This window comes from Lissotriton helveticus, chromosome 11 (genome assembly GCF_964261635.1).
Source record: "Lissotriton helveticus chromosome 11, aLisHel1.1, whole genome shotgun sequence".
Lineage (NCBI taxonomy): Eukaryota > Metazoa > Chordata > Amphibia > Caudata > Salamandridae > Lissotriton > Lissotriton helveticus.
In genome coordinates this window covers 1,049,809,163-1,049,834,736 of record NC_136072.1, presented here as the reverse complement: position 1 = coordinate 1,049,834,736, position 25,574 = coordinate 1,049,809,163, and the positions used below count along the sequence as shown (strand labels likewise).

Below are 25,574 nucleotides of genomic sequence, written 5' to 3'. Positions count from 1 at the left end.
CTTCTGTCTCTTCTCAGGTCATCAGGATCCGCTTCTCTGGTGCCAGGGACTCCCCTAAATACTGAATTTAGGGGCGTTAGGGGAGTTTAGGGTAGTAGCCAATGGGTTACTAACCCTTAGGGGTCACTACAGCCCCTATATGACAACTTCCTGTGGGAAGCGAGCATAACCCTGTCCCAGAATTCCTACATATGGCATCACAAAGGTGGCTACCTCTGATAATTCATGTCCACCTCACAGTTAACCCACCTCAGGGGTAGTTCTAGTTTAAGGGTGGCATGCCTACCTTACTTGCTTATTTTCCGCCTGTCCAGGTGCCTAGCGGGGTCTGGATACGAGGTGGTCAGATATTTGTCTTTGGTGGCAGGCTGGCAGAATCCAGTCAGCAAGCACACAAGAGGCTGGTAGGATTTCAAGGGCCTCATCTAAGGTACCTCGGATTGCATGTTTTGATAAATCCAACACTGGCAACAGTGTGGGTTTATCAAGATGAACTTTTTGGTGCCAAAAATACTCATTTTCAGTAAAGTCATCATGTCTCTGGGGAACTTGCCAGTGTCCAGTAAATGATTAAGATGGCTTCCCCGGTCACTTGCACTAACATCAATAGGACTGACAAGCACAGGGGCATATCTGCTCATGCAGATATGTCCTCATGTATAATATTAAGCACCCTGCCTGAGAGATGCCACGAATGCTGTTGGGGTGACTTACAAATATTAGTTGCAGTGGTAGAGGTCATGGAACACAAGGATGTGTGAGATGGTGTGTTTTCACTTTTGTCTGCACCAAGACATGCAGCCTGCAAGGGCAGTCATGCATGTGCTTGGTGAGGGGTCCCTTAGGGTAGCACAATCCGTGCTGCACCCTTAGGGACCCTCTTTAGTACCTCAGGCCCTAGGTACCAGGGTACCGTTTTCTAGAGACTTACTAAGGGTGCTATAGGCTTTGCTAACTGGGGGAAAACTGCAGAGTTTTGGGAAAGTGCTCTGGAACTGGAAACCTGGTTATCAGGAACGCAGTGCACTTTCAATCAACATCACCTCATGTACCATGGAAAAAGTGGGGGCAAGGATGTCAAAAAGGGGCACTTTCTTACACACAATCAATGGGGACAGAGAAAAGAAAGGAGATGAAATCACAGTGAATGAAGTAGACATGTTGTGATTGTTATGAGCTGACTGAACAACACTCAGTGGAGTTGAAGCAGACTAGAAGTTACATTTGCCCTTATAAGTAGTTTATCTGAAGTTTGAATTCCCAGTGGTGAGCGACACCTCGCTTAATATATAATAATGTCCTCGAAAGAAAACAGGCGGGATGGTGAAAAAAGGGAGGTGCAAATTATTTTCACTGAGGCCCACTACCTCTAAAGTGACCCTAGCTGTTGAACCGTAAAGAGCAGCTATCAGCAACCGTAGCTGAAAACGAGAGAAATTATGATAATGGCTAGATTGTCTGAGCTGCAAAAGTCCAACCAGCAGCTGGAGTTCAGAACGTGGGTATTGGAAAAATGACTTAGGAAATGAAGAAATGGGTTGCCAAAGCGAAGCTTTTAGTTGATCTGCTGAACAGCCGATTTGCGCAAACAAAATCAGGGCTGCAGGAGGTAGGATCTGAGGCTGAAGTATAAGAGCTTGGAGGAATGTGTTGTTACCATAATGATCCAACTGGAAATTTTTGAATGCCTAGAAAATGAACTCTTGGAACAGTGTTAGGAGCTAGAGTCTCTTTGCCTTCAGAGAACGATATATGGAGAAGCAGAATTGTTTTAATACAGTATAAGGGGGTTGACTCAACTAATTCTGTAACCATGTTCAAGTTATCAGACTAAGAACCCAACAGGCACAAAGACAGACTAGGGCACACTCATGGTGGAGTTGGCACATCCTGGTCAGTAGCAGCAAATAGCAATTGCTGTTAAGTTGAAGAGGATTATTGCCATACATAGAGGGAAATTCCATATCTTTCAGACCTAAATTGCACAACTCACCAGAAAAGAAATTACTTCATTGGTGAAAAATCTATTCTTAGGTGATGTGGTTCAAGCCTCTCTTGGAATAATGCAAAATTACCAATAAAACATGATGGAAAATGTGCATATTTTCCCTCACCATAGTACGGCTGAGATGTTGTGGAAGAACAAAGAGCCAGGCAGATGGTTCTGCCAGTGATAATCTACTCTAGGCCTGTCACTCCAAGTTTCAGATATTGTGTTGGTATGCTCACTGCCTATTCCCCAAAACTGAGTAGGTTAAAACTGCGGTATGGTTTCTACCGCTATACTCCTGACAGATCTACATTAGAATACAATATGATTTCTCCAAGTTGGCATTGGGCTGTATGTACTCTTAGAGACTGAAATGCTCAACTCTCCCCTCCCCAAGCTTGAGTCAGGACTGTGGCTATGGGCTCCTTTTCTACACTATTAGGATTATCAAAAAGTTACATAATCTGTGTGAGCAATCGTAGATTTCCAATGTTACATCCTTGAGAGCTAGGTCATATTGTAAAGTCTTCTCTTGTCACAGTGATCTTGCTTTATTTGGGGTCAATTGAAATATTGACATCTAAAATATACTGGTGGTGCGCTGAATTCAAACAAAATTATTCCAATGAAGCAAAATATACCGTAAGGGCCAGAAAATGTAATAAATGTGTATTCACACTAAATATCTAGCAAACAGACTGGCACAAAAGCAAAATAATTAAATGCAGGCAATAACTGCTTTCTTTGCTGAGGTGGGACACGTCCTTGTTTAAACTGGACTTCAATCCACTGCCTTGAATTATAATACATTGTAATTCATGAAGAGATCAAGGATTTCCCCTTAACATGTAGTCAACTTGACAAAGTCTCAAGGGCTCGTGCAATAAACCAGGTTTCAAAAGGTAACAGGAGTCATGAAAAGACCGCAATTCCTGTTAGGCCCTGTGTGAAGAGGTACATTTTGTAAACATGGCTACATTCTAAAATTGCTTTGCACACCTTCATCATCTTCTTCAATGGAGATAGATGGACGGATTCTCTTTTGGTCTACTCCTGAAGCAGCCTCTGGTGGTTCTTTCCTTTTAACCTATTAAAAACAAAATATAATGTCACAAGCTAAACACTATAGTTTCTCCTGGCACAAGCACTTCTATTCGCTGTAGCTCCCTGCTGCCCCCATCTCCAGGTTAAGTTTCTAAAATGTTTCATGTCCCATTTTTGTCATTTCAAACATCAAGCCTGCCATTGCATACACATTTTAACTGTATTAGTAGAAGAATCCATAAACCATGAAGTAAAAAATGCAAGGGACACTTTAGTATCAAGTGTGAATGTTCGCTTCATGTGAAAACTTCTTGAAACTCTGAGATATTTATATTGCCAAGTCTACAACTTTATCACTATTCCAATTTAGTCACAGTGCACACATGAAAAACATTAGGACTGGCAAACAACTTCCTCATGACGAGGGAGTCCTAAATAAATGTCATGAAATCTTGCCAGTTTCTAGAAGAAACCACTGATCTGTAAATAGGCTTCTCTTCCTCCCATCCACTCAAAAACAACAGGACAGCAGCTGCAAAAGTGTGCTATTTGCAGGACTCTCAAGGAAAATAATTAAAATATGATGAAAACTAGCACAGCTTATTATCATCCAGAAAAAGACCGCTCCCCCTTAAGTTCACCCCTTGTAAGTCAATGCACAGATTACAAAAATAACCACCCTTAAAAGCCAAGGCATTTAAGGTACATCTTTTTAATATATCGAGTACGGAATATATGTACCCAGGCCCTGCTCTGCCCAAGCCACCCAGTATAAGGATGCTGTAACTCTAAAAAGGAACCTGTATTATGATAATTTTGGAAAACAACGTGTAGCCTATATACTTGAGAAATCCCCAAGCCTAAGGCCCATAAGCCAGAAGCACCACGTCAATGTGCTTACTTGTCTCTGAATGCTAGTTATACATGACAGAACTTTTTTCAACCCTTGCTGACCAGTCCAAATATATTTTGCACTCGACTTTTCTACGAATAAACAAAACTTGAAGACGAAGTAGAAAGCATATATACATGCTATATCAAGACCGTTTTCCTTCTAAATTTTACCTTGAAAGAAGGCAAGCGGATGGCTCCCCGAAGGCCAATGCCCAGTCCAATTCCTTCATAGCCTAGCCCTTCTCCCTTATTCCAGCTCTCAAGAAGGCTTGAAGTTATTTGGTCCTTTGGCTTGGGTCTTTCTTCCTCTTTACACTCTCCAGATTTCACAGGGGTGAGTGAAGCCTTATAAAAAATAAAAAAAAGATGGAGGAAAATCATACAAAGTAGCATTTTGGGCAATACAGACCTCTCAGAAGTCTTTCTGGGCTTCTTTTACACTTTATCGAACACAAGAGCTTAGAAGGGGCCAATGTACGCAATTAATTATTAGTCTCAAATAAGTGTTTTTAAATTTAGCAACAGTTGTAGGGTAGAATTCCCGGAAAGTTTGAACTTGCTGATGAAATTGAAGACCTGGTGGAGTATTTACAAAAACGCAACTACACCTACAGAGAGTAAAATGTATGAAGCCGTATAGATGTAAAAAAGGAATCGAGGATTAAAAGAGCACTCCATTATCAGCCAGCAGATGTTGTTCTAACAGCCATTTATAATACTGTTCCCTGAGCTTGCTCTTTCAATGTGGTTTTAAGGCAGAATGGTTGTGGCGGGGTTATACTGCATATATCTAATACTACAAAATGCCAGAAATTATTCACTACCTTTGATAAGGCCCCCAATCTGGGATAAATTAGTGTTCCAACCCAAAAAATGTTGAGCAGGATTTACATATTCATTGTAAGTAAGAACTCCCCTAGCCTTTGAGAAGGCATCTCAAAGGCTTGGGGGTTATTACACATGCTTTATAAGCAAAGAGAGAGATTCTAGAGTTAACGATTCTTGCTGGTATCTCCACCTCAATTATTGGGCATCATTGGTTTTTATCTCCTAAATGGAGAACATGTTGAATTAAGAAATTAAAGAATCCAATTTCACGTTTTCTCTTATTATTGAGTAGTTCCTGCTTTTAAAAGGGGGAAAAGTGCTCGGAAACACATTTTGTTTTACAGTGTGCTTTATATGAGGGAATACCGTTCCAGCTAACTCCTAACAGGGAATTTTGCAGGGTTTCCTGTTTTTCCAACCAAGTTGCGTGAAATGGGTGAGGTATTTGCTATGAAATTGCCATCTGCACTACACTGGGTCCCCCTCAGTACTTTCATCATCGCATCCAAGAACATACCACCAGGAAAATCACTCTTACCAGGTACCACACTGTATATCTAAACTAAATGTTTAAGTGTTTTCCCTCTTACTGGGAAATGCCCCAGTTCAGTGTCAGTTCAAATATCAGTCATTTATGGAGATCATATATGTATGTGTGTTTGTGTCCTTGGAGCTCAATATGCAATACCTAGGCAACTCCATCGTGAGGGAATGTGTTAAGTATTCTATCTTATTCACATATCAGCAGTTTTTTTTTTGATGCCGGCTATCTGGTGTAGACCGAAGACCACATTTTAAGCTCCACAGCCAAGAAATGTAAAACATTTTTACATCACGTTGGACCTATATGAACAAAATAGAGGAACAGCATTTGGAAAAGTGGACTTGAGTCTCTCCTCAAACCAACTAGATACCTATTTAAATTAAGTATCTAGGATTACTGACACAACAAAACACCAGCAGGCTTAATAAAAAAAATGAGGCCTTTTAGAACACAATGGATCATACGATTTCTTTGATGACCGCCTGCACACAATACTTTTTCCACTTGTTAGTTTCACACCAATTTAAATAATAAGTGCTTCTATAGCCAAGAACTTATCACATGAATTCAATGAGGAAATCCAGAACACACATTATATGCAAATTATTAAACATAAAACCATTGACTGCATTAGGACTATGCCGGAAACAGAGGTAACCGGGCTAAAAGTAAAAACATGAAATAAAACCAAAAAACCCCTTGGAAAAGAAAAAAAAAACGGATAGTGTTAGGAACGCAGACGAAAATGTTTCCACTTGCACCCAAACAGAACAGGAACAATATGGGCTGCAGTAGTCTACGTTTCCACACAAACATACAGAGATGCAAGCCGCTGCAGTGAAAGTGTCAAGCAGAGAACGAACAGGAAGAGCACAAGCAGAAGTGGTAGTGCAAGTTCCCTTCACACGCATATAACTTGTACAACAAAGCAAGAGGGGTACAATCCTATCACATGCATAATAACAGGTGCAGCATAGATGGCAGCAGTACAAGCTTCCTTCCCCTCCCCATATACATGAACCACTCCTGCCTCTCTCTAACTTCTAAAGGCATCCACAAAAGAAGAGGGAAGGATGTGGCAGAGGTTGGAAGCAGAATACTGCAAGACTCTGCTCGCTGTGTAATCCCATTGCATGGAGAAAGGGTTAATGCTAAATTTCTAAATTGGTTATAGAAACAAATTAAGCATTTGGAAAAATGTGTTGAAATATTCCTATAAAGTGAAAAGATGAAAATTGTGAAAGGGTGCGTTTTAAGGCCATTTCCATGTATCTTCAACGTGGACACAACTTTAGTGGAAGGAATAAAGCAGTAAAGATATTATCTCTGGAAGAAGATAAAGCTACACTTACCAGGAGGGCCCATGGGTGGTTCGTTATACCAGGTCCTTGCCACAAGCTTATTTGGGAATAGGGTTTTCAAGGGCCGAGAAGGAATCTTACCTGCAACTGATGATGGGAGTCTTACCGGCAAAACAACACCTCTCACCATGGAAACGTTTAGAAACAACAACAAGTTGTAGATGCTGCGGCGACCCTAAAGAGGACGTTCTGCATTTACTGTGCAGTTGCAAAGGTCTAGAGAAAGAGTGAAGACTACTACTAAAACCACTTTGGAAATAAAGACGGATTCGAACACACAGACAAACATTAAAAGGCTGTTTTGAAGGAGGAGACTTTCAAATAGCATGTAGACTGGTACGTTTTAGGAGCATAGCCAAAAATCAATTTAAATCCATCTGCTAGCACACGATTCGATTATAAATGCTTCCAAAACCAGTTACACATTCTCTGTCAAGTATTGTTCCAATTTTAAAAACTTTTCATTCACTATGATGATTATAATTGCCTTCATTGTTAGATTTGTCATGAATTTCAGGGTATAGTGAGAAGAAAAATAGTATTTGTCTAACATTTGCCAATTCAAAACCATCTGCGCTTTCACTGTTTTTTAATCTTTGCACAGTTTGTGATTTTTCATTTATTACTATTTCATAAACAGTAAAAACATAATAGTATAAACACACTGTTAATTTTTAATGGTTCTAAATTAATCTCACTGCAAAGAAATAAGCTGTTTCATGCGTTTTTGCACAGGTGCTTTTGAATGTATTTTTATCATTGCAAAGATTTTTATTAATCATGCAATAAAGATAATTTCAATAGTGGAAGAATGGAATGCTGTGGTAAGTTGCCTGGTAAAGTCTGGACCCAGGAGGACTGGCAAAGGAGGCCACATCTAATGTGTTAATCCTCAGCTAAAAGGTAGGTCCTGTGTGTTGGTGAAACATGCTTCTTTATAGCTTGCTTTTAGTTGTTCGATGGCCACTATGTAAAAGTCTGAAAAACAGTGCAGCAGAGTAAATCATAGAAAAGTGCACCACTGGGATTTGTCTGGTCACAGTTCAGCAGTATCAGTGGCCGTGCCCTTACTATTTTCTAACTGATGGCTCCTGTAGCTTGACTGGTCTCAAAAGAAGAGGTGTAGAATTTCTGCTGAAAGCAGAGGAGCCCGCCACTTGAAATACTTCATCCCTACTTGAATGTAAATGTAAATGTGCTGGACTTGTAAAGCGCACAGCTGCCCGTAAGCGTCCCGGCGCTTGCTTAGGGAACCCGTCCTGGTATTCCCCTGTGAGAAACCCCGGCAGGTTGTCCACAAGGTGAAAGCCAGGCATCCCGCCGCGAGGGGCCGTAGTGGAGATTAAGCAAGCTATTGCCCAGAGTCGCAGAGTGTGACCCCGTGAGTTGAGTAGGCACCAGAGCGAGAATTGTCGAGTCTGTGGAATTTTGAGCCCGAGACCCGCTGAGGCGGGGAATCGAACCCTGGTCCACGGTCGATCTCAGCTTCCGGGTCTGCCGCCTCTAACCACTGAGCCACGCTTCTCCACTATGTACAAAGCTCTATGCTTTATAATGGGCTTAGGGTAGTAAATGAAGAACCCGTTCAAATAAAGACAGAATCTAAAACATTACAGCAGCGGTCTGCTCAGCTATGCCTTACAACTGATCGTTGATTAAAGTCTACATTTCAGGACCAGACCAGGCAAATATTAAATAACACTACGCTGTTAAGTTTTCTTTGAAACTGCTGTTTAGAACAGTATCGAGCAGGAGAGCAACTTGAAATCTGTTACAACTGCTCGTTTTTAAGCAGAGTGGGTTTAACCACAATAAAGTGATCCACCTTGATATAGTCTGCATATTTCCAAAGTAGCTAGAAATACAGAGTAAATGAAATAGAGAGGGGAAATGCGGAAAAAAGGAAAAGCACATAAGGGACACAGGCATGAGTCTGAATTACTTTAGTGCAGAGAGGTAACATGGGTTCTATTTGCATCTACTGGTTGAGTGTGATTTAATCTTTCTAGACACATTTTTGCACGTTTTACCTACTGAATATTGAGGAAATTCCAATCCTCTCAAGTCAAATGCTTCTATTTTTCGATCGGTCATTCAACCAAGCCAACTGTCTCCATGACGTTACAACAAGAAAATTACTAATGCTCTGAAAAGTCCAATTACTAACAATTGTGGGCCAAGTATACTTACATGTCACATGAACAAAAGTGCTTACTGTTAGGCATTTATAATCCATTACTTAGTTCAATAGTGACAGACGTAGATAGATTTGTGGAGAAGCTATACATATATCTGAAGGGATATTTTAATTTGCAAATTAATTTTCAGAAAAAGTCTTCTTACCTTTGCTAGGCGCTCTTTCTTGTCCCACCAATCATCGAAAGCTCTAAATGCAACAACTTCAACCATTTTTCGGTTTAAATCCCTTTTCATTATTGCTTTCAGTTCTTTGACTATGATCGAGAGGATTCCATCCACAGTAGCCTTGTGTGGATCTTCCTTTTTAGGTTCATAACCTGGAGGTGGAACCGAAGGGTCAAACTTAGGAAGCGGTGACCACGATGGTCCATGAGAGAGATTTGAAGTAACAGAAAAGGAGCGGTATGACGGAAGGTTCACAAAGTGCATTCCACTTCTCATTAACGGTGTGTAGGGATACGAGCTCGGTCCCTGTCCCTGCATCACACGGCTCATCATGTGAGTTTGCATCTGAAAGGACATCGGCATTCCACCCCATTGACTGCCCAAAGTATTTACAGTCTCACCCTGGACTACAGGGAACATTCTGTGGTGAAAAGGAGGAAGAGGGGACAGTATATGTGGTGGTGGAACCCCTGGGGGACCAGGGAGAGGAGGGAGTGGGACTGGAACTGCAGGAAGAGTTGGTGGAGGAAGCGGAGGTGGCATTGGAAATCTTGGTTGCGGTGGTTGGGGTGGTGGAGGTGGAAGAGGTGGTGGAAGTGGTGGAAAGCCTGGGGGTGGGAGGGTCATAACAGGAGGCAAAACAATTGGACTGTTGACTGCAGAGTTCAACACAATGGATTTGGCACAGTCTACACTTGAGTTGGGGGAGTTATTCATTTCATCATCAGAAATGTCCATGTCTTCTCCAGACAAGGGCTGACCCTGCAAGAAGAAAACAAAATCACATTCAACATAAAGAACGCAAAATGTGTGCAAGAAAATTAATCAACATATAACAAATCCTCCTTGAGAACACTACAAAATGTATGTCTCATAATATCCTTTATATAATATTTAAGATGTGTCTTGTTTAATGCTCAGATCAACATATTTTTTTCACAAGTGGTTCTTCAACATCATTACAATACGAGACCCAACTGAACACAACTGAAAGCCATTCCTTCTTGTTAGTTTATTATTGCAAATGTTTTGATACATGCAAGTATGGTATTCATTTGCAATATATGAATTTGAAAGCAGCCAGTGAATAAAAAGGTTATCTTACAATTCTCCTCCCCTTTACTCATCCCAAACCTGCTACTGATATGAGCGTCCAAAAGAGAGGGAAAAAAAAACATTCTAGACCCTTCCCTCTTCTATCCCTCCACTATCCCTTTCAATCCAACTAACAGACTAACATGTCCACAGCTCAAACTAATTTCCTATTTCCCTACACCAGTTCCCCACTAATCCTGTTTGGGTCCCAGAGGAGCGTGCTACCTGCCGAAAAGCACATCGGTACCTCATCGCGGTAGGAGGTGCTATATAATTCCAATTCTTCTATCCCTATACTATCCCTTTTCAATCCAAATAAACTCACATGTCCACCGCTCAACTAATTTAATAAATCCCCATACTAATTCACCCCAAATCCTTTTTGGGTTTCAGAGTAGCGTGCTACTCCCAAAAAAATGCTTTGAAATCTTGTCAGGGGTAGTAAGCGCTATATAAAAGCAATTACAATAACAATTCAGCCTATGCTAAACTGTAGCTTTTAACACCACACTTTCGACAAGCTTTCTATTAGTGCACTTTTAAGGCATTTAATTACAATTAGCTTTGTGTTTTGACTTTCCTGTGGAGCATATCCTGTATACCATCTCTCGGATTGGCTCCTTGTATTCTACCATGAATGCTTGCTTTCTAAGATCTCTTTTCTTTTTGAAGAGGCATTCCACAAGAGTACGTCTTTTCAGTTGTCTCCTTGTATTCTAGTTCAGAAAGCAGTGAATGTGTTGCATTTCTATGAAAAGTTTTCCTGCCTCCATTCTTTCTGCTTGTCTGATTCTACTTATCTCTACCACTACCCAATCATCCATTTTGCATGCCTGTGAGGAACAATAATCTGTTTATAAGCTTATTTATTTGGTCAGTAAGCTTCACTAATAGCATAACTTAAACAATCCTCTTCCTCAATTTCACACTTGTGCCATAGGCTCTGGAAGTAGGGGAGTTGGAGGTACTGAAGAATGCCCACAATAACCACAACGAAGTTCAGAAGCGAGGGAGCAATAAACAGGGCTTTACATTTTGTTTTTATCTTGTTATATTTGCTGTGCATTCAAAGACAGAGGTCAAATACTAGGCTCCATCTTCCAAAGGGAGCTTGGTGTTTTCTTCTCTTTTTCTGACTACAACGTGAGAGGATTTATGTGATATCTTGCTCAGTTCTGGAGTGTGATAGAAAAGGCTGCAGTCTGTTAACTTTTTCTAGCAGACAAAATTTAAATGCCTGTACATTAACTGTGCCCATTCATCAGAATATATCAGATATAGGAAAAGCACAACTAAACTATTTTTTTTTGTAATTCCGAAGTGTTGTGGAAAGAAATATTTTAGTACTATATATATATATATATATATATATATATATATATATAGTACTAAAATATTAGTGTGCCTACCTGACTTTGCAGTGTGTGTATGTATATATATATATACACACACACTGAAAAGTCAGGTAGGCACACTCTCAGGACGCAGTAAAAGTAGTCACAGTTATGCGGAAAGCAGATTCATAAACAGCTTTCTGCATAACTGTGACTACTTTTGCTACATCCTGAGAGTGCGCCTACCTGACATTGCAGAGAATTTCTAGCTGGTACACTCTGCTGGCAGGCGCACCACCTCCCATGGGTCCCTCAGTTCCAGAAAGGTTAAAAAAGGACAAGGATATTTATATGTATATGTATATGTATATATATATATATATATATATATATATATATATATATATATATATATATATATATATATATATATATATATATATATATATATATATATATATATATATATATATATATATATATATATATTTATGTAGTATAACGAATAGTTTTCTTACCTGTCGGTGTAGTTTTGCAGCTTGAAGATCTTTCTGGATTCACTATGCTGTGCATTATTCCGCGGTCTTGTGGTTGGGTCCGGATTCGTAGTCTTTTCTTTCTTTTTTCGTAGCCCAGGTGGGCTTCGGCGTCACACCTCCTTGGGTGCATTTACGGTGACGTCGGCATGCTTCCTGCGGAAGCTCCCACTCTTGGGCGCCATCTTCGGGTTCTTTTTTTCTGTGTTTCTTTCATTTCCGAAGTAATGGCAATGTTCTATTTAGGTGATATTTTACCGCTTGGTACTCTTAAAGTCCTTTCTTTTTTAACCACCTCTTCTCTCTCCAGCCTCATCTTTCTGGCGGAGGTGGGTGGGTTCGCTAGTGAATCCAGAAAGATCTTCAAGCTGCAAAACTACACCGACAGGTAAGAAAACTATTCATTTTGCAGCGTGAATCTTTCTGGATTCACTATGCTGTGCATAGATTTTGTAGCGGTTTCTCATCTCTATGGCGGCTGGGTGGAAGATGAGCGTTGGTTACTGAATATGTGCTGGAGCACCTTTTGTCCGACTTGTGCTTCCTTGTTCATCTGTATATCCACACAGTAGTGCTTCGTGAACGTGTGCACCGAAGCCCATGTTGCCGCCAGGCATATGTCCTCTATGGGTGTGTTAGCCAGGAAAGCTATTGTAGCACCCTTTTTCCTAGTGGAGTGGGCACATGTCCCCTCTGCTAGCTCTTGTCCTGCACATTTGTGGCAGAGTTGAATTGTCTGTGCGATCCATCGTGCAATAGTCTTTTTGGTTACTGCCTTTCCCATGAAACTGTTGGCGAATGACACGAAGAACTGTTTTGTTTTCCTGTGTCCCTTCGTCCTCTCAATGTAGTGCATGACTGCCCTTCTGGCGTCCAGGGTGTGCAGAGCCCGCTCTGCACTAGTTGTTGGTTTTTGGAAAAAACTCGGTAACTGTATAGACTGGTTCATGTGGAATTTGGATACCACCTTCGGCATGAAGTGCGGGTCAGTCCTCATCACAACCCTATCATTGTGTATTTGTATGTAGGGTTCTTGTAGCGTTAGCGCCTGAAGCTCGCTTACTCTGCGTAAGGACGTTATTGCAACCAGGAAAGCTGTTTTCATAGTTAGCATCTTTAGGGAGGCCTTGTGAAGTGGTTCAAAGGGCTCTTTCATGAGTTCCGTTAGGACTATGTTCAAGTTCCATGCAGGTGGCGGCACCCGCTTGGGTGGTGCGATCCTTTTCGCTCCTTCCAGGAATCTCTTCACCACCTGTGATGTGAAGAAACTCCTGCACGTCTCTCCCCTTGTGTAGGCGACTATCGCTGCCAAGTGAACTCTCAACGAGGATGAGCTAAGGTTCTTCTCCAGCAAGAGTGTCAGGTACTTTAGCACTGTGGAGTCCTTCTTCATTTTATTGTGAAGTCTTTCTTTCCTGCACCACGTTGTGAATCTTTTCCATTTCGCAACATAGCACTTCCGAGTGCTGGGCCTCCGTGCCTCCCGAAGGACCCTCAGGGTGCTTTCTGGCAGTCTCAAATGTGCTAACTCTATGTCCTCAGGAGCCACGCTACTAGGCTCAGGCTCTCTGGCTCTGGGTGTAGCACCTCTCCGCTCTGCATGGAGAGTAGGTCTTTCCTCCTGCCGAATCTGTGGGGTGCACACTGTGTCATCTCCATGATCTGCGAGAACCATGTCTGTCTGGCCCACTGTGGCGCGACCAGTATCAGGGTCATGTTGCTCGCTCTGCACTTGCTCAGCACTCTGTGCATCAGTGGTATCGGGGGAAAGGCGTAAGCAAATGTCCCGGACCAATCTATCCATAGGGCATTCCCCAGTGACCCCTCCTCGGGCTGTCTGGATGCGAAGTTTTGGCATTTTGCATTCCGGCGTGTTGCAAACGAGTCCACTGATGGTGTTCCCCATCTGTCGAACAGCCACCTCGTCTCTTGAGCATTGAGCTCCCACTCGTGGGATGCCGATGTCTGTCTGCTGAGCCAATCTGCTTGTATGTTGTCCTTCCCTGGTAGGTGTATGGCTAGCAGGTCTATCTTGAGAGGGATGGCCCATTTCCATATCTCCTGCGCCAGCGTTGAAAGTGGGGCTGACTGTGTGCCCCCCTGCTTGTTGATGTAGAACATCACGGTGGTGTTGTCTGTTTGTAGCAACACCTTGTGCTTGTACAGTCTTGTTTGGAAAGCTTTCAGTGCAAGGAAGATTGTCTTCAATTCTAGGTAATTGATGTGCTTTGTCGCATCTGCTGGCGTCCACAGTCCCCTCACCTTGAGTTCCTCCATGTGAGCGCCCCATCCCTTCAGGGATGCGTCTGTGGTGATGGTCACTGTTGGCGTTGGGGGCGTTAGAGGCTTTCCCCTTGTTATGTTCTCCATGGTCCACCATCTCATCTCCTTCTGCACTGCGTGCGTTACAACCACTAGATCCTCCCAACTGCCTGTAGCTTGTGACCATTGCTCCTGTAGCCATTCTTGAATGGGTCTCATGTGGAGACGTACATTCGGTACCAGGTGGATGCATGATGCCATCATCCCCATGATCTTGCTCGCAGTCCTCACTGTCCGAGCTTGTCCCTTCCGGTAGAGGCAAGTTTCCTTCACCAGCGCCCTCTTCTCGCTGGGGAGCACCTTGCCCTGTAAGGTATTGATCTGTGCTCCCAGGAAGTTCTTCACTTGTTCCGGCTCCATTGATGATTTCTTCCAATGGATGGAGAACCCCAGGCTTATGAGCGTGCTCATCACTGTGTGTGCGTACTGCTTGCATTTCTGGTATGAGTTTGCTTTCACCAGCCAGTCGTCCAGGTAGGGGTATACGTGTATTCCCTTCCTTCGTAGGTGCGCTGCGACTGCTGCGAGGCACTTTGTGAAGACCCTTGGTGCTGATTTTAGCCCAAAGGCTAGTGTCGTGAACTGGTAGTGGCTTTCTCCGATGGTGAACCTGAGCATATGCTTGTGCTTTCTGTTCATTGGGATGTGTAGGTAGGCGTCCTTGAGGTCTATCGTGACCATGAAGTCGCCGATCTGCAATTGCGGGAGTACCTCTTGCAGGGAGGTCATTTTGAATTTTTGCGTTCTTATGAATTTGTTCAGGAACCTTAGGTCCAGAATGGGTCTCATTGTCTCATCTACTTTTGGTACCAGGAAGTACTTTGAGTATATTCCTTTGTTTCTTTCCTTGAAGGGTACCCGTTCTATGGCCTGCTTCCGCAGGAGTTTCTTTGCTTCTTCCTGAAGACACTAGCTGCTTGCCTGCTAGTGGTTTTCTGCTTGTTGGCCTCCCCTCCAACTCTATGCAGTATCCGAATTGGATGATGTTGAGGATCCATTTGTCTGATGTGATTTCTCTCCATTCCTGGAGGTAAAATCTTAACCTTCCTCCCACTGGTGTTATGTGGTCGTAGATGTGTAGCTTGTCTTGACCCCTCTGTACGTGCTGCCCCCTGGGATCTTTTCTGTGGGTGGGCACACGGAGTTTTTTGAAGTCACTTAGAGGCGGGGCTGCTGTCCAACTCTTCTATTCTGTCCACGTCCATTTCCTCTCCCTCGAAAGGACTGGCCTCTTTGTTGGTATTGCCAGGACTGCTTCTGCTGCCCCTGCTGAGCCTGCGAGTCTGCCTGGTGCATTTGTTGGAAAGCCTGGTGTGATGTACCTGGCTGGTTTCCACCTCTCCCACCAGGCCTCCGTGACGGAGTGCCTCTTTTGTTGCCTCTGAACTGCAATGCTCCCATGGACCTTGCTGTTTCATTATCCTTTTTTAGTTGACTGAGCTTCTCATCAACTGTTGTCCCGAAAAGCGTGTCGCCGTTGAACGGTGTGTTCAGGATGCTGTGTTGCACCTCTGGTTTGAAACCTGAAATCCTGAGCCAGGCGTGTCTTCTTTCAGTGACACCCATCATCATGAGCCTGCTGGAGGTGTCTGCTCCATCCAGGGCCGTCTTAAGGCAAGAATTTGCCGCGTTCTTCCCTTCTTCAACCGGCTTTTCGGCCTTCTGTCTGGCATCCTGGGGCAAGTCCTTCTCCAACTGCCCCAGCTCGTCCATGATCTGGTACATGTGCCTGTTTATCAGGGCGTTGGAATTAGCCATGCGCCAGTGGGTCGGGGCGTTCCGTTCGATCCTTCTGCCCACCAGATCCATCCTCTTGCTCTCCTTATCCGGTGGTGGTCCAGAAGTAGTGGGTACGTTAGCCCTCTTCCTTGCTGTGGCCGTGATAATGGAGTCTGCAGAGACCGTCCCCTGAATGTAGGGTGGGTCTTTTGAGGAATGTTTGTATTTCTTCTCTGTTCTGGGAGTTACTGCCTTGCATGTTGCGGGCTCCCTGAATGCTTCCTTCCCTTGAACCAAGACGCTGTCGAGCATTGGCAGGTATTGGCTCCTTGTTTGTGTGGGGAGCAATGGCTCTAACAGGAAGTCTGCTTTCTGCTTCTCTTCGTCGAGCTTGAGTTTGAATGCCGCTGCGGCAGACCTTATCACCGAGTTGTAGGCCCCGATGTCGTCTGGCGGCGAGGGCCTCGAGGGATGTGTCGACCGCCTCCTCCGGGCTGTCGGTGTCGACATCTAGGTAATCCACCTCCTGTAAGTCAGAGGGGGCCGACTCTGTGTCCGTCCTGCTGTCCTCTTCATCCCCATAGTTGTAACTATCGTAGGGATTCTCGTCCTCTTCCTGGTCGTCAACCCCCTCGACGTCCGGGTCTTGTTCCTCGGCGACCTCGTCTTCTTCCTCGACCACCTCCACCACTGGTGGTTTGGTCTTGTGTGGGATCGTGAAGGTTTTCATCTTTGCGTCGAAATTTTTCTTCCGCTGCAAGATGTTTTCCATTTCGGCCTCGAGGCACCTTCCCTTTTTCTCCATCGCGGCCGCGTGTTCCGCATCGGATGGTTCGGCCGCTCTTTTCGGCGGTTGGCTCGGCGCCGTGCTTTTCGGTGCCGAAGTTTGACGTCGATCCGGATTTTGGGTCTCTGGTCGGCGTCAGTAGTTTAGGGTCCTTCTCCCTCGGCGTCGATCGATCCTTTTCGGGGACGATTTTCGACGACTTCTGCTGCTCAGCAGCTCTCGGCGCCGGGGACTCCTTCTCAGAGGATCCGCCGGGCCTGTGGGTACTCGCGGACGGCAGGTGTTTTGGCGTCTGCGCTTTCGGGGCCTTGCCCTTGTTTTTTCGAGACTCAGAGTCTCTCGGGTTCTTGGGGGCCGGAGAGTCTCCTACCTTATCAGAAGTCTTCGTGTAATCGGTCTCTACGACCGTGTAGCGGTCGTCTTCGGCGGCAGCGTTGTCCTCTTCCTCGGAAGACATCCCCAGATCGTAGAGGGATGGAGTCGGGGCCTTCCCCTGCAGGGTGGCGTGCGATACCCTCTGTCTCTCTCTCACACGAAGGGTCTTCGTGGTGAAGGCGGAGCAGGCGTTGCAGTCCTCGCTTTCGTGATTTACCGGTAGGCAAAGGTTGCATACAGGGTGCTGGTCCTTCTGCGCGTACTTGTGGTGGCAGTTACGGCAGAACTTGAACGGCGTGTTGTCCATCATCGAGCGCTCAGGGCCTCCCTGGTCGCGTGTTCGTCGAAGATCTCGATGAATTCTCCTTCTCCTTTGCTGACTCCTCGTCGATGAAGTCTCCTGGAGTCTTCAGATGCCTTTTCTTTGCAATTTCTGTTTTTTTCTTCTTCTTTCTCCAAAAATGTCTGGAGCCCAAACGGGAACGATCCAGACCAGACCGCGGAAAAAAAGAATCTGAAGATGGCGCCCAAGAGTGGGAGCTTCCGCAGGAAGCATGCCGACGTCACCGGAAATGCACCCAAGGAGGTGTGACGCCGACGCCCACCTGGGCTACGAAAAAAAAAAAAACAAAGAAAAGACTACGAATCCGGACCCAACCACAAGACCGCGGAATAATGCGCAGCATAGTGAATCCAGAAAGATTCACGCTGCAAAATATATATATCCCAAACATCCATCCAACTCCAGAGAGTAAGTGGCACGTACTCATGATCAGTATGAATAGGGCTAATTTATTTGTTCAGGTCTCCCACGAACCCGCAATGACAGAGAGACGCGTTTCGCCTGCGCATATATACCTATTTAGCGTACCCTACTGCTTGATCATGCTCTGGGTGCCGTCCACCTGCTGCCATCTGCCTTGCCAGAATTTCCATTATGTCCCCCCTTCTGCCTTTCATTTCTGAGCCACGATAGTCTCAGCTTGTGGCATAAGTTAATATGATAATAATTTGTTTTTTTACATACCTCTTCGCATTGCACCTCATTATGTGCTGTAATTAACCGGTACTGTGCACCAATTTAATGATGCTTAATTTAACAAAAATGAAGGAATTCTGAATTTTCCTTAACGAAAATTAAAATTCCTGCTATTCAGATGGCAGTATTGACTCTTTGAAGTATCTTCCTATATGCCTTTGACCCTGTGGTTGGCTGCAAGAATAAAGAGAATCCTTATACTACCTAGTATATTGCTCAAGGCCCTCTGCGGAACAGTACCAGGTAGCTGAAGCATGGCTGCCTGTGTACTGCTGAATATGAATTTCACACTAACCTTATTTTCAACATTTAGAGCTTCATATGTTTCCCGATGTTAAGTGTTTTTGTAGTACCTTAACTACTTAAAAACGTTTTTCAGAATTTCTTAATCATGTTGTTCGCATTGGATGTGTTATTTCTATTTTTTCCGGCATGCTCTGAGTAAACATGGGGGATTCTTCTAGGGGGCTTCATTAATTTTAACTTTCGATTTTTTAAATTATTTCCATGAAAATTGACGGATTTTTTAATTTTTTCATTACAAAGAAGATCTAACTTTACTAATATGGTGTACAAACTCTTCAATGCCCTCCAATAAATATTTTTCCTATGAATTCTGACACTGAGGTACTTCATCAGAAACAAATGCTTGAGCAGATATCTGCTATAATATGAAACTTAGCAACTATGAAACTCTTGTAATAAGAACGTGAATTAATTAGATTTTAAGCATCTTCAGTGTTTAACCAGTATAGGAATTTTTCAACAAATAAGAGTCCTAGCGTATACAGAGCCTAAGCATAAACGAAGCTCCTGCAAACAACCGGGTACCTGCAACAAACAGACTGCAAGTCTACCATAATCAGAAACATGGTCATCAGAGCCATGTTACAGTCAAATTCCTGATGCACCTAAGGCATTGTTATTGTCAGAAATGTATCATAGCCTGGATATTGGCCTAGTCTGGAAATTGGATGTATCCCAGTCTTGGTGTAGACCGAACCCTGCCAAGAACACAATAGTGGCATAAACACAGCTCCAGTATGAACAAAACCATATACCCAGAGCCATGTGTCGGAGGTCTTACTTCCTGGGAGTTCTGTCACATAGAGCATGGGCATGATCAGAAAAAATTGCATTATGGAAGCCTTCTCATAATGAACCTGGCACACATGCAGAACCCTGTCGCATAGCGGCTTGACCAATGTTTATTATAGACCGCAAACCAAGAAATAACATTAAAAGACCTTTTAAAATATTTGGAAAATGAAATGCTACATTTTGTATTTTGAAGATGGGTAAATTAATAGTAACACTTTTTCCAAGCGCAAGGGTGTGAAACATTTACTCAGAGTCTAGAACATCATTTAGACTTGGATGCGAGTTGCTAAGCCTAATTAAAATCAATACAAATAATGTTTGCAATGCGACTGTATGGAGGGATTGGTACACTTTTTATACTTGGGTACAAATGAGGAAAAACACACACAAACCGTAATTTAATCCAAATACCATGCACTATAAGAGTATGCTAATTGGTTACCATGGGAATTATCACCTTTAAAATTCTGGTGGGATGTACCCGGCTTAACACAATAGGATTGCATTTTTCACTTAAAAAGGTCCATCTATGTAAAGATGTTGCAATATGTATTACAACTTAATCAGACATCAGCAAACACAGGGACATTCTGGAGGCCTTGTGAATGTTTATTATGCAACATTGGATAGGAGAAATGTTTTCTTTCTTTTCACTAATGCCGCCTTAAACCCCTAATGGGTCTTAATGCTGAAATTGGACCCAACACAATTTGTTGCCACTGTGGGATTTAATGTAAAACGCACTCAGAGGGCACCTTAGAGATGCTCCCTGAAAAAGGACTAGTCCTGGTATGGTTCCCGACTGGCTAACAGCCCTCTGCCACCACCAGACAGATTTCTGGACCCCTAGGTAGAGAACCCCCGCTCTTTGGGTCCTGGAACAAAGCCCATCCTGGGCTTAGGAGCCATGCCTCCTCCCCCAGGATGGGCAGGGTCTTTATATGCCCGTCGCCTTTGTTAGCAACGCACAGCTTTTTGCTGCTATCAGCAAATGGCCCCCACAGGTCTTGACCCCCACTTTGGATGGGAGAATCAGCAGGAAAAACTAGTCAGGAAGGGGGTGTGCCCACCTTTGACAACTCCACCCCTCAGCTGGGGGAGGCAAAGTGAAGTACACATTTCAGTCCCCTCCTTCTTGAAGATGAGTGGACTTACCCAATCAGGAAGAGGACTATGCCTCCATCCCACTGGAAGGTGGCACAATAGAGGGTGCAGACACACCAGGGAAGGGACCCATTGGTCCTCACCTGTACACCGCTGTAACGCCCCTAAAGCCGTTGGTTGCCCTTGTCCAGCCTCCTCATCAATGCCAGCAGCGTTTCTTCCCAACCGGAGTCCTCCAATGGTTTGCACTGGGAGCTCAACACCTACTTTACAACCTGCACCCTGCTGCCGGAGTACCGCTGGAGGTGCACTTTTTGGTGTCTGCTTGTGGCCTCCTCTGTGCCTACCTTTGATCCCTGGGCCATGACTCAGAAACCTCAGGTACCTACCTGTGATCCGTAGTCTTCTGAGTACCCCCTCCAGGATTTCGCGATATCGCGGTTTGCCGCAAAATCGGCACTTTTGTCAAAATGCCGCAATTTTTACAAGAGTGCCCGCGAAATCTGCACTTTTGTAAAAATGCTGCAAATCTGACATAAGTGCCCACGAAAATGAAAGATAACTTCACTTTTCTGGAAATGCAGGAAATCAGGGTTCACATAAAATTATGATTAAAAATATTTATAGATGATATGTTTTACAAAAAAAAAATATTTATAGATGAGGGCACCAAGTGTACTGGTGGACTTCCATGATGCCATTTACATTTTGGTAGTATAGGATGTATAAATGTAAACCGAACCCAGTGTCCCCTGATGCACCTCACTCACTCAGGCACCTCACCCAGTGTTTGACTACAGGATATCACTGAGCGCACCTTTCATGCACATCACCAAGCAGGCAGCAGAGGTGGATCACTCGTGTCCCCAGGTGTATATGATCCTGTACTTTGCTGCAGCATGTCACTATGCGCCCTCCTGATGCACATCAACCAGTGTCCCCTGGTGCACCTCACTTACTCAGGCACCTCAGCCAGTGTTTGACTCCTGAAGAACTGAGGCCGACAACTAACTGCTGGTAATCATGAATGAGGTGGCCACTAAAATAATCTTGTCTGATGTAGTCAGTATAAAAAACACTAATAATATTAGCAGCTCGGTATGATTTTCATTGCACGGAAATACAGGCACATTGGACATGGAAGATGAGGGGGTAAATGGCCAACTAGAGCATGGGCGTCAATCCACTAAAATGCTAGGGGTAGTGGAAGGGACATCACAGGAAATAACATCACGTTGGGGCCTATTTCAAAGTGGAATACTCTGCTAAAACAGTTTCCATTGTTTTAAAGCTGAAAATGAATGATTATGAGCAAAATAAAGTACTGCAAAAATGCTGCTAAATTTCCATATTTTTGCCGCTAAATTTACATATTTGTGCCGCAAAATGTGCTAATCCATGCCGCTATATCCTGGGGGGTCTGACTAAACCTTGGGATTGCACATCAGTAGTTTATTAGATACCAGTCACAGATGTTATCTTTAATCCAGCAACTCAGTGACACATTTCTTCAAAGTAAATATGAATAGAACATTAGCTGAAACAATCATATGCCAACAGACGCAGAGTGAGCCCAATGCCAGCCCAAAGTCACTGTGAACATGCTGGGTCGCTTCCACATTTCTCTGAAAGAAAATACCGCACTACAAACAACTACGGTGGAATGATATTAACTTTATCAAAACTGGACTTCATTCTTCCTGGCTCCTTTTTAGGTCAATCCTAGCGCAGCACGCATACGCTGCTCTATGAGAGACTTCTTGTAAGCACTCAAAACTTCTCCATGGGAGTCTGACACCTACCACACATCAGATTGGCTTTTGCGTGTGTCTTTCACTAATGAAAGCACGCAAATGGCTAAAGGCGGGTGCATGTCCCACCTCTTTTTGTAATGTTAACTCCCAATGAGTTTTGCTCTCGGGAGCGAGCAGTGGTGCGCAGGGCAGCAGCTGCATTCCTGTGCCTGCCCCCACCACTCCTCTTGAGCTGCTTGTTTTCTTAAGCAGCCTGCGCTCCATGTTTGCACCTCCCTCCCAGTCTTATTTGTCTGTTATTTGTAGCGCGGTCGGAGTCTCAGTTTCTGCTCAGCATCCTGTGACCCTGGGCAAATCACTTAATTTCCCCGTGCCGGTCATCCACCGAAAAAATGATTGTGACCGTGTGTAATGGAACTGGAACTTATGCAAAGCACTCAGATGCCATCAGGTAGAGTTAGCGTTATATAAACAGTGCAAAAACAAATAAATACATGCAAGCGCATTCTGATTCAGGATAAAGACTTTTGAAAGCCAAAACCCAGCTTTATTGTAGATTTTCGTAGCGATTACTGCCCCTGACAAGGCGCTGAAATGTCAGTGATCAATAAGCGCCCCCCCCCCCCTTTTTTTAAACGTCTATATTGAGAAGTTCACAAGATATTACAGGACAGTAGCAAAATGTTTACAATAAAGTGAATCTCCTCAAAACGAGCAGGTGACAGTCCGGTGCATCTTATAGGTCCATTGTTGGCTCTTAAGTAGAACGTGATGTCAGTAAGAGTCAGCTGCCCAGCCCACCAGGACATATTCCACCAACATACACACCAGCAAAAAACACTACACACATACATCTCACCAACACACATCGTATCACAACTCACCACCACATTCCACACCATGCCACTGCTCTTACTTCACTACACTAAGCACAACTTGCACACAAACTTTACAGTACTGACCACAGCAGCTACATTGCCCTACAACATACCTTAAAAACATTGCCAATATCTCTGACTAACTTATAAGGTCCCAAAGGCTATTGGGTATGCCAATGCTTGTTAATATAATGGGTGCAGGGCATGGTGTCTTAGACTAAGACATGTTTTTGAGATGTAGACGGTGGTCTGTCCCCCGGCATGTTCAAGACTTTAAAAAAAAAGATTAAGCTAGTCAACCAAAGCGATCAACAGCACGTCTGTGCCTAACAACAATATGCTTTTAACATTGTTTAACAGGATAGGGGCAACATGTTTTTCCCTCCTATGTGTACACATATCTAATCTAAGGTGTCCCACAAATACACAAGATTATTGGGGCCACTTAGTTTAATAGGTTCACAAACAGGGGTTTCCCTAAACTATCATTTCCAGCTAAAAAGAAATGAAGATTGAGATAAAGCATCCCTGTTTTTCTTCAGCATAAATGTGGGTTGGGTTGCATCTGTACAGTGGTCTAGTCGATGTGAAGTTTTTTTGAATGAAGGATCACAGTCATCTCAAATATACCCATATAAGGAGGTTTTGGGGTCCCTGTGTCGTCCTCACGCAGACCCTTGCTAGGGAAAACTTGCCCTTGTTTTAAAAATGGGCTGCTGGACATGGTTTAGCACATTTGCGCTGGTGCACAAACAGGGCTAATCATTTTAAATATTGCTCACGTATAGACCAAGACATCCAATAATCGACTCATGACCCAGTGGCTCCCAACCCAGTTTGGGAAACACTGCTTTTATTCTTTCGGGTGGAATACAGTTTGATTCAAGGCACCCTGAAGCACATTCTAGAAGACAAAAAAGGACGCTAAATAAAAGGTGAACAGATCGAAACTATCAAAAATAAGAGCAGCCGCCAAGAATAAAGCTCTCCCAGTTACTAATATTAGAATTCTTTGAATAAACAAAAACGCTCCAATCTATTTTTCAGACGAGGACACTAATGCAAAATAGATTTGCATTGCCTAGCTCTACTACAACATCACCTGTCTGACCAAGAGCATCATTTGCCTACCATTTAGATTGTTGTGTACACGACTTTGAAAGGCATGAAATAAAAATATAAAAGTTTGAGGGAATGCACGAGGAATGGTAGGATGGTTTTTGCATTCTCGCTCATTCAAGCCCAGGGAAGGTCATTTGATAGTTTACACGATACACTTATGCAACTAAGTTCCAAGTGAGCTCATGTCCAGTGAGAGTGTCATTAATTGGTGCACTCATTACATTCTGGATGAAAACAGCAAATAGTGATCAGGTAAACGATCTGAACTATCCTCAGACTGTTTTAGAAAAGAGGTGAGGCCCTTCAAGGCTGAAGAACAAACTAATACATTAGGTTTTATGCAAACAATCATTAATAAAGTGTGTCAGCATGAAGATGAGGAAAAAACATTAGCATCTCCAAGAAGATACATCCCAAAAAACACTAGCATCAACAAAAAGAATGACACGTGCTAGTCTCCCTGGAGAAATTAACAAATCATGTCACTGAAGTAGTCACAATGCTGCCCACGTCTATTAGAACAACAGGCACCTGACACTTGGGATAACTCTATATAAAGGACGATAACATCTAGAGTGATTCTACCGACTACAGTAGAGACGCGCCTGAGACGCCGGCTTCTGAAGAATTTAAGGACGAGCCCTGTTTAGAAGAAAACTGCACCGCATCTGAGGAATAAGTGAATACGAGCTCTACAGGAGTGGACTTTGAGCCCCATATATCAAAATGTAATCATTCAGACAGCTCAAGAAAACGAATGCCTTTTAGCAATGTACTACACATTTAAGTTCACAGCCCTGAGGAAGACCTTCCTTGAAACGTCATGGTCCCCGCACGAAGGTCAAAACGCGCCGGAACCCCCACCACTCCTTTTCACTAAGGCCAAGAGCATTCTTAGTCCTAATTTAGAAATCAACTTTGAATCGAGGTAAACACAGACCGAGGTCCAACAAAAGACAGACTATTTTCCTCATATCCCTAAAAAAACCTTTTGAGATATGCTCTGACCTATTCATCACATGGATCAATAATTGAATAGTACCAAGGATAGTTAGGCTCTAGTTATCCTGGCACATGTATCTAAAGCAGTAGGACAGAACAAACTTGTAATATGAATGCACTTGTAAATATTTTTCAGTAATTTTGAATTGTATGATTTGCCAACACTTGTGTTTTCTGAATTTTTGCACTGTATATTTCTCTCAGTATCATGAACGATTTTTTGCATGTACGAGAAGATTGCGTAATACCATGTATGTAACTCTTCCAAAAGTAAGTCTTATGAAACAAATGAAGTAAAATAATCTATTAATGACTATATAGAAGATTTTGTGCATGATTTCACTTGCATTTTTTGAAAAAGGCTTTTGCTTGTCCAACCCC

General features: G+C 43.4%; 1 protein-coding gene across 2 annotated transcripts in view; it reads right to left on the bottom strand.

Moving 5' to 3' along the window:
- SETD1B (SET domain containing 1B, histone lysine methyltransferase) overlaps positions 1–25,574 on the bottom strand; it is a 396,685-nt gene that overhangs the window by 186,421 nt on the left and 184,690 nt on the right. For both annotated transcript variants that reach the window (XM_078667538.1, XM_078667539.1), the window contains exons 7-9: positions 9,005–9,787; positions 4,100–4,273; positions 2,990–3,077 (exon numbers count right to left, since the gene is read on the bottom strand). In XM_078667538.1, the coding sequence (XP_078523664.1) occupies positions 2,990–3,077; positions 4,100–4,273; positions 9,005–9,787 (1,045 nt within the window). The remainder of the gene's footprint in view (positions 1–2,989; positions 3,078–4,099; positions 4,274–9,004; positions 9,788–25,574) is intronic.